The sequence below is a fragment of the Acipenser ruthenus genome, chromosome 37, assembly GCF_902713425.1.
Source record: "Acipenser ruthenus chromosome 37, fAciRut3.2 maternal haplotype, whole genome shotgun sequence".
NCBI lineage: Eukaryota > Metazoa > Chordata > Actinopteri > Acipenseriformes > Acipenseridae > Acipenser > Acipenser ruthenus.
Window position 1 is genome coordinate 1,375,693 of NC_081225.1, and position 14,314 is coordinate 1,390,006.

Consider the following 14,314-nt stretch of genomic DNA (forward strand, 5'->3'; position numbering starts at 1 on the left):
AATTTTAGTCTTAAAAAAAAGAAAAAAAAAAGAAAAAAAATACATTTAATTAAAGCTTTGTAAAACAAAACTAAACTGCGCTAAACTTGATTAAAATAAATAAATAAATAAATAATAATAATAAGTAATTCCATGTAGAGGGGCTGGCTGTTTCAGCACATGATAAACTACGAGAGTTTTGTATTGTGCCTTCAATTTGTAAGTACATTATACACTGTAATATAATAAAAAACAGATATATTGTAGAACTAGTCAACTAGTGTTAAACGTTTGTAGTTTATAGGAAAATAAACTTATTTAAAAATGACATTGTTTAATACAATCAGCATGGAATCAGAGGACTGCAGGTCACCACTGAACTGTAAGCAAGACAGCACACATGAGAGGAGACATAAAACCTGGAAACAATAGGCCTACAGAGAGTGAACATGCAAGTGGCTGGGGATGGTCCCACTCATTCTAACACAATCCCGTGACAGCTGTGGCTGAAAGTTATCACCCTATAGAATGAACTCAACTTGCAACAGTTTGTATTCTGCCTGCTATGACTATCTAAACCTGAAACGAAAAAGACCCGCAGTAATGCACCCTCACCAGCTACTCTGTGCTATGTATGACTTTCCACCATGCAAGCGAATCAGTTAAAACCATGTCTGGGACCATGAGATTATCATAGCTACCATACACAGGATGATCAGCCAACCCCTTTCTGAAATATGCAAACCTGTTTAACTTGGGGGTGGGGAACTAGACCACTTCAACAGCAGGTTTTTTTTTCTGTCTAGACATTTGCATGCTGCTATGCAAACGAGAGCCTCACGTGTTTGCAGATCCCGATACGATAAGCAAAACTCGGGGAGCGACCCTCTTTTCCCTGCCTTCGCATTCAGCAGCTGTGTGATCCTGGCTCCAGCACGAGGCGCCGTTGTCCTGCTAACCCCCTTGGAGGACGTTCCTTTCCTACAGAGCGTTTTGTGAAACCTGCAGCCGCCGATCTGCAGACCCTGGAGCTGCTCCCTCGCTGGGCGAGCGGATCTCCCCGAAACCCAGCTGTGGGTCTTCGTGGAGGCTGGATTTCAGAGCCGTACGCTTGGAGGCTTGGTGGTCCAGTGGTTAAAAGAAAGGGGCTTGAAAAAGGAGGTTCCTGGTTCAATACTGACTCACTGTGTGTGTGTGTGTGACCCTGAGCAAGTCACTTCACCTCCTTGTGCTCCGTCCTTCGGCTGAGACATTATTATTATTATTTATTTATTAGCAGACGCTTCGCATTCACTTGTGGTTTAACAGCCATCAATGATCGGCCAATAAAAAAGAAAAAAAACAGAAGGCTCGGTGGTCCAACGGTTACAGCAAAGGGGTCTTCAACCAGGAGGTTCAAATCCCGGCTCAGCAGCTGACTCACTGTGTATGTGTGTGACCCTGAGCAAGTCACTTCACCTCCTTGTGCGCCGTCCTTCGGATGAGACGTCAAACAAACAAGCTCCTATTGGAAGTGACTCTGCAGCAGCAGCAGCAGCAGTTGTTGATGATGCAGAGTTCACCCCCCCTAGTCTCTGTAATCTGTATCAGTGCCAGTAATCTTCACTGTGGTGAGGGGTTGGATTGGGTTACCTAGATGCTGAATCACTGGAATCCTTGAAGACCTGGCTTGATAAAAGTCTTGAAATTAACTAGCTACTAGGAACCGGGCAAGCACCGACGGGCACAATGGATTGCTCTCGTTCGTAAATTTCTACACCAGCTGAAACGTTTGTGGACAGTGCAGTGAAGGAGGTTCCTGCTGAAATGTTGGTCTACTTGACTTAGTTTCTTGGGTGACCTGCAGTAAAATCCAGGTGTGTGTGCGAACGTGCGGATAAGAAAATAAAACTCCAAACCAACCACGGCTTAAGCAGCTTGCTTGTTTATTTAAATGCATAACTTACCCGAATTGCAGTTTACAATTTTTGATAAATCGGCTTGGAATACACAAGATAATTATTAAAACAAAACAGTAACGAGCTTTCTTGGTTCTCTCTTGGAAAGTCAATGCAACTGAGCAACTAAAATGCCCCTGTGTGTGTTATCTGATGCACAACATACAACAATACAACAAAAGTGGCCCTTCGTATGAGAATTCCAGGAACTCACTTTATCAGAATCAGCTCCACACACTGCTGAATATATTCCACATAATGGGGATCAGTCACTAGTAAATGAATAGAAAACAGCAAAATAGCAAAATGTCAAAAGAGGAGCACAAAACTAATCGAACCCGAATATTAAACCCGTTTTTAGGCAATAAAATCTAGCGGTCTGTTAAATCCTCCTTTTCTGTTCATGTATTGCCTGCGAAAGAGAGAAAAACAGCCAACTAAAACATAGAACCACAAGGACACACATGCATTACATCATATTTTCTAACACATTACATCATTTCTAACCAATCGGAGAGCTCGTCTCCCTGCAGTGGCGCACCTGATGGTTTGAGGACTCTGACTGGCTGTTGCAGACTCTCTGTTGCACAGGGAGCCCCTTGGAAACATATCTCACCCCCCACCCCACCAAATGTGCAGCCAGACAGGACTGTGTACCAACGTGAACACAGCAACATTCAGAGGTTGAGCAATTACACTACATTTCTAAGACAGCATCCCAATTTAAGATAATACATACTGTGTTGAAATGAACTGGTTTTGAGGTACAAAGCGACATGAACTGCAAGGATTTAGCAGGCCAGGATCTGTGGAGTTTCTATCTTTTAGCGAAAGTCTAAACGTTAGAGTCGTTAGTGGGGCTGAAAAAGTTAATGTTTAAAAAAAGGTAACATAGTATTCAGGGATGGGAATAAGACTCCTGTCGCATAGCAGTCTCACCCATTCCAGGTTTTACTAAGAGCTTGATTTGCCATTGTGTATAGGTAACAAGCTCAGGTGTGTCATAGTAAAACCAGGAATGGATCAAACTGCTATGCAGCAGGAGTTTTATTTCTATCCCTGAAGGCATTTATTGAAGACAATTCCATTGGATTAGAAGTAGTGACAGTAATACAGATATCGTGAGTCGATGCAATGGGAGTCTCACTTGCATCCCTGTAGTGTTTTACTAAACAGGAATGTTTAGAGACTACCTAGTTCCTTTGGAATTTCTTCTTTCCCCAAAACCTGACCATCGTCAGCAAGGCAGGACTAAATCCACTAGCCTGGGTGGCTGTGTGTTAAAGTGAACTTTACACACACTACCCAACCCTCCACGCCCAAATCCTGTTTCTAGTCCCCTGCTAAATCGAAACTTTTGCATCTTGTTTCACAAACACTGGATTCGCATTAATCTTGAGCGACCTTGCCTAAGGTAACATCAGGGTAGCCCAAGATTAGCGGTAATCTGGGTCTGTAAAACGTTAGGAATAACGTAATCTGCTCAAACAGCAGCTGTTTTGTGGGTTGGTCTGCATTGTAATCTAATAAAAGTCTTTATTTTTAGGGCAGGAGATGCTTCTTCACAGAGTGGTGAGGGAGGGTGGAATGGGTTACCTAGCCATGTTTGAGGCAGAGTCACTGGGATCTTTTAAGACCCTTTAAGAACTTGACAAAGTTTTGAGATCAGCTGCTAGGAAGAGGACAAGCTCTGATGGGTTAAATGGCCTCCCTCTTGTTTGAAAATGTTCCAATGTGTTTAAATCACCACAGCGCTGTATATAATCAGAAAGGGGGTACAGGTCAAGCACCCCTAATGTCTGCTTACAAGAGAAACAAGCTGCAGGGATAGCAACAAGACTCCTATTGCATAGCAGTGTCACCCATTCCAGGTTTTACTATGCTTGATTCACTCCAGTGTATAGGTAACAAGCTCAGGTGTGTCTCATTGAAAACTCTTAGTGAAACCAGGAATGGATCAAACTGCTCTGCAACGGGAGTCTTATTTCCATCCCTGTGCTGACACCCCCGCCCCTGCAGTACTCACCTGTATTTTCGTTTTTGTGAGACGTTGATAGCATATGCATTAACTGACCCTTCACATTTCTTTCCCTGTCAAAAAAAAATAAATAAAAATTAGAAATCATGCAGTCAGCGACAGTGAGAGGGCGCCACCTTGTGGACACAGGCAAGGGTGGGTCAATTTTTTTCCATTCTTCAAATCAATTCCCAGTCCTTTTGTACAACACAGGCTTTATGAAGCAAGCATGTACACAGCTTGTGAACACCACGTAGTCGTGCGATTGCATGCGTGGCTAACGAGCTGTACAGTCCATGCGTTTCACAAGTTGTACAGCTGTTTGCTCAACGAAGCCTGTGTCCTGATAGGAATTGATAAAATGGGATTTTAAAAAGGAAATGGAATTGATCAAAAGGATCTGACCCCCACATCAGACATTTTCTAAACGTATTATCTTCAAACTTCGGCTACTGCACATTAATACAGCAACACCTCTACTATCCTTGTAAGCAGGGACCCAGGAGCGCACCTCCTTCAAAACAGAAGGAAACCCCTTTACCTCACTAGATCTCTTTAATGGAACTGTTATTGAACCAGCAAAGTCCCATTGAGATTGAAAACACTTCTTCACTCGGGTCCCACCAGAGCTGGATACGCGATGGATTACTGTATATAAAAAGGTTAAGTCCCGATAAAACCTGATTTACATAAAACTCAAAACAGCTAAAAAAAAATAAGCACTGAAAAATGAAATGAACAAAAACCAAAAAAACCCTACATATAACACAGAAAACACAAATTCAAGTGAAAACAACGAACGTGAATAAGTTAAACAAATTACAAAAAACTATTTAGGGGCATCGCCCAAAACCAAAGCTTGTCTCGGCAACACTGATGTCAACTTTGTGTTTGAGCTCCTTTAGAGGGATCAAGAGAGTGCGTTTCAGCACCACCAGGGATGGGAATAAGACTCCTATTGCATAGCAGTTTTACCCATTCCAGGTTTTAACACGAGCTTGATCAGCCACAGTGTACAGGGAACAAGCTCAGGTGTGCCACATTAAAACCAGGAACTGCTGTTCAATGGGAGTCTTACTGCCACCCCTGAATTGTGTTAGTCACCTAATAAGGAATGGCAAACGTTGTGAACAGAAGACTCTCTCAGTTTAGCACTATGGAGAGCTCCAGAGTTTTGGATGCGTTTCCTAAGAGATGTTATCTCCCTATACAATGGGAGTCTTACTGCCATCCCTGTATTGTACTTGAGACCTACGAGAAGTCTCTCTGTTCTGCGCTACGGAGTCTGTAAGAGTTGTCTCGTGTCTGCGCTCACCTTCGTTGAATCAAAGCTCCCAAACCCCATCAGCTTCATCATTTCAATCTCCTCCTCCGTCTTTCCTTCCATATCCTCCTCTGAGAGAGAGAAAGAGAGACGTTTAACCAGCATGTTTATTTTATGAGCATCCTGCTTTGATTTGCACATTGATTCAAACAGTTTCATTCTCCGAAGTTTGAGATCAAACAGCTGCTAGGAAGCGGACGACCTCTGATGGGTTAAATGGCCTCCCTCTCGTTCGAAAATGTTCCACTGTGTTTAAATCATCACAGTGCTGTATATAATCAGAAAGGGGGTACAGGTCAAGCACCCCTACAGCGTGTGAAAACGCCATGCAACAGCAGGGATGGAAATAAGACTCCTATTGCACAGCAGTTTCACCCATTCCAACTTTTTTTTTATATAAGAAAAAAAAAGCAAATTTACTGTAGTTGGCTTTTATAAGAGTATATTAATCTGTATCTCTCTGCAAAGTGAAAAAGCTTCAAAATGACAAACCAAATGTGTCCACAGTGCTTCTGATCAGACTGTATGGAGGGATTGAAGAGGACTTAACATAGAACAACAGTGACCCCCAGTGGTCATGCAGTTCAATGACAACACAATGGTTCTGTATTGTACTAAGGGGCAACGGTAGCACAATAGGACAGGGATGGGAATAAGATTTATTGCACAGCAGTCTCACCCATTCCAGGTTTTACTACCAGCTTGATTAGCCACAGTGTGTGTAGGTAACAGGCTCAGGTGTGTCTTATTAAACTCCTAGTGAAACCAGGAATGGATCAAAGTGCTCTGCAATGGGAGTCTTATTCCCATGCCTGTGGTGTGGCATTGCTTTATCTAAAGTAAGGAAACGAATGCTAAATCAGGGTCTGAGGAAATAAAGGCTCCAGCCTCAATCCTGTCCGCCCTGGCGCTGTCACCTGAAATCTTGTGCTCCTTCACTTTCTCCTTGGGTTCTTTGTCATCTTCCCGTCTGTCTTTCTGTCTCGAAGGGGACAGAGAGCTGGACCTGGGTCTCCGTGGCGACCTGGGGGGGGAGGGGGGCAGTGATTACCAATAATGTTAAAGTTTAAACAAAAACTCTTCAAGACACACAGTGCAGTACAAAAGACTCGCCCACATGTTTCATCAAATGTTATTCAGTGCAGTCACTTTTTATTGTGCTGATTAACAATTGACATCACGAAGATGCTGCAGAATGATCTGTCAATCTCAGGCAGGTGTTGTGACTCTTGGTCTCCCGGTTGGTGGTGCTGTCATTGACAGAGTGTGTCTGGTTATACCGTCTCGCCAGGTTTGAAATTGCTGGCGGTGAGCAGCCAAGACGGCGAGCCACAGTACGCTGCCCTAGTCCAGCCTCCAACATGCCGATCGCACGAAGGCGCTGCTCTCTTGACAGACGTGGCATATTGTTTGTTTTTTTCTGTGATTTTCTTTATTGCTTTTATTCAAGCTTGCAATTCAACAGCTGAAATCGCTCCATATCCAGCGTCCAATCAGCTGTCTCACTAATTAGGTGATTAAGTGCATGTGCTTCATAGTCACTCAAGCGTGTCATGGTCAAGGATGAATGATCGAGTAATTAAAAAGAAACCAAAAACATTTAGTCAATGTCCATCATTTACATACCTTATTTTTTTTTCAAAAATAAATGTGTTAGAATAGTGATAAGTTTCTTTTGATGCTTGGTATAGATGGACCCGTTTTACTGTATTTAACAGGGTTAGTATAGGCCTCCAGGGACACTGGGACAGTTCAGGCTTTTCAACACCCTGCAATGCATTCTGGTACATTACCTGTCTCAGGTACCTTTTACAGCAGGACTACACCTCCCAGAATGCATTGGGGTTGTGAGATGAAACACCTGAACTGTCCTAATCTGTCTTGGTGCACATGGAGGTAACCCTAGTACCTTGAACCAAAAGTAATATTTGAATATACTTAAAATAAATCATATTCTTCTTCCTTGCTGAGAACTGAACTTCTTTCTATACATGCAATGTGTGAGCAGCAGCATCTGTTCTTTGTGAAGTCAGGAGCTACTGACTGCCTGCCAAGTCAAGATAAGCAACACATATTCAAGGTCTGTGTAGGAGACGGGAGAGAGAAGGAAGATTTGTGGGAACGGTCAGCGCAACCCGCTGCGTCGCCCCAGCCGAGACACAAAGCAAGGCAGATAAGAAAAAAGATTAGCGAGACAGACTTGGAGGACAAAACACAGAGCTGGCTGATCTTCTGTTGAAGGACAGACGCCCGTCGCCTCGGCTCCCACTAGAATCTGGGGCAAGTACTGTTTATTAAGCAGACGCCTTTATCCAAGGCGGCTTACAGAGACTAGGGTGTGTGAACTATGCATCAGCTGCAGAGTCACTTACAACCACGTCTCACCCGAAAGACGGAACACAAGGAGGTTAAGTGACTTGCTCAGGGTCACACAATGAGTCAGTGGCTGAGGTGGGATTTGAACCGGGGACCTCCTGGTTACAAGCCCTTTTCTTTAACCACCGGACCACCCAGCCTCCTAGAATATCCTTTTTCAAGTGTTATACTTGCTGCTTACATATCTGAATGCATTTATATAGAGGATCATAATAAAAAGCGACTTTCTACACCTTCGGCTCCTGTTCGGACATCATTAAAAAGGTACAGGTGCCCTGCTCCTGCTGCCGTCATCTTGCGCTAGTATTTAAAAATAAAAAGGCTACGATACAGTTTATTTAAAACTTTGGCCGTCCATTTCCAAAGTGTTGCAGAATGCCGGCGTGTAGAGGGGCTGGATTATCAGTCAGGTTTCGCTGTGCACGATGCGATGCTCCCGAAGGGCTTTTCCCGTTTGAGAGGCGGGTCATAAACTCACCTGGAGCGGCGCCTGTGGGGGGAGCGAGACCGGCTCCGCCTCCTGTCCTTGTCACGTGACCTCGAGCGCTCTCTCTCCCGCCGACGCCTCTCCCGCTCCCTGGAGGCCGAGCGAGACCGACGACGCTCTGAGAGGGACAGAGAGATTCAGAGTGAAACGGCATCAGCAATCATATGAAAGAAAATACGTTGGTAATGTTAAGCCAGTTTGCTGGAGGTGACTCATGAGTAGAGTTGTTAAGGCAATTGCGCTTGGCCTTTGGCTTAGAATGATTGGAGTGCTAAAGCATGTGTAAGAATGTATTTGAAAGGAGGTCTATGGTAAAGAATGAACCACAGTAACCTTGTAACAGAGAGTAGTTAGTGGTTGGTTGCACCTGCATGGAGTAACAGCTGAATAACTCATTTCTATTATAATTAGCAAGATAACAGAAACACACTGTAGTCACATACGCTCTGAACTGATAGAGTATAAATAGCTGGTATAGAGGCAACACACACAGAGAAGCTCCCAATGCCTCCAGATCATCAGTAATAGCTGGTATTGAGGCGACACACACAGAGAAGCTCCCAATGCCTCCAGATCATCAGTAATAGCTGGTATAGAGGCGACACACACAGAGAAGCTCCCAATGCCTCCAGATCATCAGTAATAGCTGGTATAGAGGCGACACACACAGAGAAGCTCCCAATGCCTCCAGATCATCAGTAATAGCTGGTATAGAGGCGACACACACAGAGAAGCTCCCAATGCCTCCAGATCATCAGTAATAGCTGGTATAGAGGCAACACACACAGAGAAGCTCCCAATGCCTCCAGATCATCAGTAATAGCTGGTATAGAGGCGACACACACAGAGAAGCTCCCAGTGCCTCCAGATCATCAGTAATAGCTGGTATAGAGGCGACACACACAGAGAAGCTCCCAATGCCTCCAGATCATCAGTAATAGCTGGTATAGAGGCGACACACACAGAGAAGCTCCCAATGCCTCCAGATCATCAGGACCATATGTGTATCAGTCTGAGGCCGTCTCTCCAGGGGTTCAGGTAATCTCGTCAACTGCCTGTCTCTGTTCATGCTAGCGGCACGTATTGCATCTAAACCATAGCGTTCCATGTAGAATGTAATGTGGGCATTTGGAACTAATAAATGGCAAGCATTGTTAAGATTTGAAACAGGGTCTGGTCTCACCCTTATAGCATCACTAAGTATTTAATTCCAGGTTTACCTTCATTTTGAACCCTTACAGAGAAACGTCTACCTGGGTTTCAACAACTCCCTCTCGTGATTGAAGCCCAGCTAAATAAACCATCTCTCCCCTACAACTGCAGGGAAGGATGCAAGACTACCATTGTGTTGCAGTTTGAACCTGTTATCTAGGCTAATCAAGCTCGTCTTAAACATGGAAGGAGTGACACTGATGCAATAGGAGTCTTATTGCCATTATTATTATTATTATTTATTTCTTAGCAGACACCCTTATCCAGGGCGACTTACAATTGTTACAAGATATCACAATATTTTTACATACAATTACGCATTTATACAGTTGGGTTTTTACTGGAGCAATCTAGGTAAAGTACCTTGCTCAAGGGTACAGCAGCAGTGTCCCCCACCTGGGACTGAACCCACGACCCTCCGGTCAAGAGTCCAGAGCCCTAACCACTACTCCACACTGCTGCCCCTCTGCCATCCCATCATTACATATTCACATTAGTAACCCTACAGACTCAGGTGAGCTTGTTGATTCTGTGATAGAAGCGCGGTCGGTTCTGAGTGGATCTAGTTGCAGGGGTCCGATTGCTCCATCTCTGGCACCTGGTCGTTTCAAGAACCAAACGAGGTATTTTTTAAACCCAGGACTGGCTGCAGGGCTATTGCTGAATTCACGTTAGATGAAATTACGTTATCTCTACGCCTGTCTCGCTTTTCAGTTCAACTTCGAACCAGACACACCAAATAAAACACACAAATAAATCATTAAAACTATTGTGGTTGTATAATTAAATACTAACGTGCACCACAGATAATCATGTTTCACATCGAATCGAAATCTACAAAATTATCAAATCCAGCTCAACACATTTCAAACCCTGTGCGGTTAAATCAACGTTTTGTTTGTAAATCGGGTTGCCTTGTGTGTGTACAACCGTTTGATGTAAATATTATCAGACGAATAAACATATTTCAAAGCAAACCTAAAAACAACGACTGTTAAACTACTGTGAGTTAATAAACCGTGTTTTAACGAGGTCCTGTCTTACCAATAATAATAATAATTATTAGTACAATGTCGTACTAACCTCGCCTCGGCGCTGGTGATCGACTCCTGCTTCTCCCCATCCCTCAAAGTCGTATTAAAATCTACAAAATATATCAAACAACTTCTGTATTTACACCCTGAACCAAACACAACAAAAACGATCACAGAACTCGATAGAAACAAATCCTGCACCCGTTTAAAACATCCCCCTGGCAACAAATCCAACACTCACTCGTTCCGCGGTTTCGTTCTCTCAGCCCTCTGGCGCCACCTACCGTGCGGCGGTTGTTCGTGACGGTAAAATGCACAGGTAATCTCCTCAATTGTCTCTGTTAATGCTAGCGGCATAGCGGTATCTAAACCATAGCGTTCAATGTGCAATGTAATGTGGGTATTTGGAACTAATAAATGGCACTGGTTAATTGTATGTTTGTGGGAGCCCCCCCTTTCCAGTGCCCCTCATAGTTTTTTTTTCTTTTTACTAATTTGTCTTGAGCACCGGCTTTAGCGTCATAATACGTTTTTTTCTGATGTCTGCGATATTCCTGGTCGCAAGTCAGTCGCAGCGCAGGCTGTGTTGCGTCTGCACTTAGACAACAGTTAGCCCTGAGCGAAAACGGGGCCAATCTGTAGAATATACTGTAGCATTTACTGAAGTGGGTTTAGTATCCTGTGGTACCTGCTGCAGAACCATAGTGTTGTAGTCTATTACAGAACTGTTATCCTGCATTACAGCATAGTGCTGTACTGTACACTGCAGTATCTACTATAGAATGTGGTTTATATTGCACGACTGTATAAGACAGCAGTGGGCTAATATAGAACTTTACTATAGTGTGCACTGAAGGGCTGTATTTTAGCAGAGATGACAGTAATTGATATACAACCATACATTTGTATTATACAAATCAGCCCTATGAAATCCACCAGTGCAGGTCCATTCAGTGGATTCTCATAATCACATTGGTATAAAACCGAGAGTTTATATTGTGTTATATATATGCATCCCCCCCTCCCTTCTTTGTGAGGGTCTGGAACCAACTCCCCAGTAATGTTGTTGAAGCTGACACCCTGGGATCCTTCAAGAAGCTGCTTGATGAGATTCTGGGATCAATAAGCCACTAACAACCAAACGAGCAAGATGGGCCGAATGGCCTCCTCTCGTTTGTAAACTTTCTTATGTTTAAAAAGGAGGCTGTGTGGTCCAGTGGTTAAAGAAAAGGGCTTGTAACCAGGAGGTCCCCGGTTCAAATCCCACCTCAGCCACTGACTCATTGTGTGACCCTGAGCAAGTCACTTAACCTCCTTGTGCTCCGTCTTTGGGGTGAGACGTAGTTGTAAGTAACTCTGCAGCTGATGCATAGTTCACACACCCTAGTCTCTGTAAGTCGCCTTGGATAAAGGCGTCTGCTAAATAAACAAATAATAATAATAATAATAATAATAATAACAATAATAATAATAATAATAATAATAATAATAATAATAATATTAAAAAGTGAGTGGGCAGTGGCCATTTCTGTCTCCGGCTCCTATGGGTTGCGCCCTTCAAAAGAACAAAGGGCATGTTTGTAGTTGGAAGGGGTCCAGCGAAGGCAGCTGGTCTAGCCTGAACGGGACAGCGTGTAGGGGGCTGTTGCGTAATGGAGGAGATGCTACCAGAAAAAGGATGGATGGTTTCGAGGTACAGAAACTGACGGGTTCTTGGCGTACCCACACCAGAGAGGTATAGAGGCCATCCTGACAACAGGTAACAATCTCAGGTGTGTCTTATTATTAAACTCCTAGGGAAACCAGGAACGGATCAAACTGCTATGCAATGGGAGTCTTATTTCCATCCCTGTTGGCATTCTTCCAGCCGTTACAGAAACACGGACTAGCAGAACCACAAACCTTTATTGCCACATCAAATCTTAGCTGCAACCAAAACACTTGACATTGCTTCGTTATACACTGCGCACAAGCCAAGAGAGTACATGGCAGATTATCACAAGCACACATGAACAATCCCACCGTCTAACAGCCCGTGCCAGTTATTTACAGAGTCCTGCAGGACGCCAGCAGTGAAACAGCTGACGAATAACAGCTCTCTTTGAATAGGGAAGGAAAAAAAAAAAACCCCTTTTAAACAGATTGTCAGACACACAGTTTCACACAGCCAAACACAAGGTAAGAAACAGACTTCCCGGAGTTTCACAATTCACAGAAGTAAAAGAATATCAGTGTGGCAGCCTGTGTGTAAAGTTGTTATTTTTGTTAAAAAAAAAAAGGCTGATAAAACACACAAAAACTATTTTGGTAACGCTTTAAAACAAGGGAATCAAATTCCTAACAAATCCCCGGTCTGAATCCCACAGGAATATCTTCTGCGTTTCCTCTGAGTTCTGAAGTCATTCATTGTGAATTCAGCCCCCCCTGTTAATTCATGTGGGTTTAATCACCCGGATTCATTCCACGCTCCTCTGTAATGAATGCTGTGGATCGCGTGCATAAGACATGCATTCATACCCTCTTGCTCCCCCACCTGGGGATTGTGAGAAGTGTTCATTCATAATGAATGCATGTCTTATACACGCGATCCACAGTATTCATTACAGAGGAGCATGGAATGAATCCCGGTGATTAAACCCACATGAATTAACAGGGGGGGCTGAATTCACAATGAATGACTTCAGAACTCAGAGGAAGCGCAGAAGATATCTCGGTGTTATTCCTGCGGGATTCAGCCCGGGGATTCATAAGGAATTTGCGGCTATTATTTTAAAATGTTACCTGAATTTCATTAACCCTTTCCCTTAGAAAACAAGATGTTTAGTTGTTTTAGGCTCACGTTATCGTAATATAACACCCCATATACACAGGGAGCATCGCACTTTACAACATCTGCAAAAAATATAATAACAAAAAACAGACAGAAAACAATACACTACAATAAGAATTTTAACCAAAAACACGATCAAACAAAAAATGTTTTTATATGCCACTGGGAACCGAGTTGAAAACGGGTTTGAAATCAGTCCCCTCCTTTTCCATCAGCAGCAGCAGCAGCAGCAGCCTGGGATCAAAGTGGTCTGAACTGGGACTCCCAGTTAGGGGCAATTCATGTTAACCATGCTGGTGTCTGTGTTGCACCTGAACCCTAATTGATAAGAACGAAGTTTCGTGATGAAACAAGCACTGGGGTTATTAGACTGATTTGGGACACGCTGGGTAAGTAAGCAGGGGGTTTAACAAAGGCGATTTTAAGAGATTGACCCAAGCTGAATTCTAAACATGCTACCCCTTAACTACTTCTAGTGTGTGTGTTGTAGCGCCTGCAGAGGGAGAACGTGGACATGCGTGGCTGTGGACTCTCTTATTACAATCGTCACAGGTGGACTGTGGGGGGCAGTCTGGGTGGTTTGTATTAAGTGCAGGTACATTTATACATGAAAAAATAACCCTACTGATAATCAGCACCAGTGCTAAGTGTATACCCGGTACTGTCTGATCATTGTGACTTTTTCTTTCTCTAACATTCCTTCTTCACTTTTCTCTCTAACATTCTTTTTTCTAACATTCCGTTAACTTTCAACGTTCTCTTTCTTTCTTTCAACATTCCGCTAACATTCTTTAACTTTCTTTCTCAGTCTTTTCACTGGAACAAGCAGGAGACCCGTTTCACGCTGTGCACTGCAGGTCACTTCAACTTTACACTGTGCAGAATATCACCGTTTCATTCTACAGCCAATAAACAGATATTCAGAGCAGAGATCATAATACTACTAACAGCAATGAGAATAATGATAATAATAATAATAATAATAATAATAATAATAATAATAATAATAATAATAACAACAACAACACAGTATTAATAATAACCTTGACAATCCTAATAAAAAATAACAGAGTAAACTAGTCCTCGTTTCACAGTTCCTTCTGATACGGTTTAGTAAG

General features: G+C 43.2%; 1 protein-coding gene across 1 annotated transcript; it reads right to left on the reverse strand.

The window, feature by feature from the left end:
- Nucleotides 1-1,881: 1,881 nt before the first annotated feature.
- On the reverse strand, nt 1,882-10,599 carry LOC131706815 (U4/U6.U5 small nuclear ribonucleoprotein 27 kDa protein-like). Its single transcript, XM_059008616.1, has 6 exons — nt 10,416-10,599; nt 8,112-8,238; nt 6,175-6,281; nt 5,249-5,328; nt 3,943-4,007; nt 1,882-2,328 (listed from the first exon to the last, which is right to left on the reverse strand). The coding sequence occupies exons 1-6, from the start codon at nt 10,453-10,455 to the stop codon at nt 2,274-2,276; spliced, it is 474 nt and encodes a 157-aa protein (XP_058864599.1). The 5' UTR covers nt 10,456-10,599; the 3' UTR covers nt 1,882-2,273.
- Between the last annotated feature and the right edge of the window lie 3,715 nt (nt 10,600-14,314).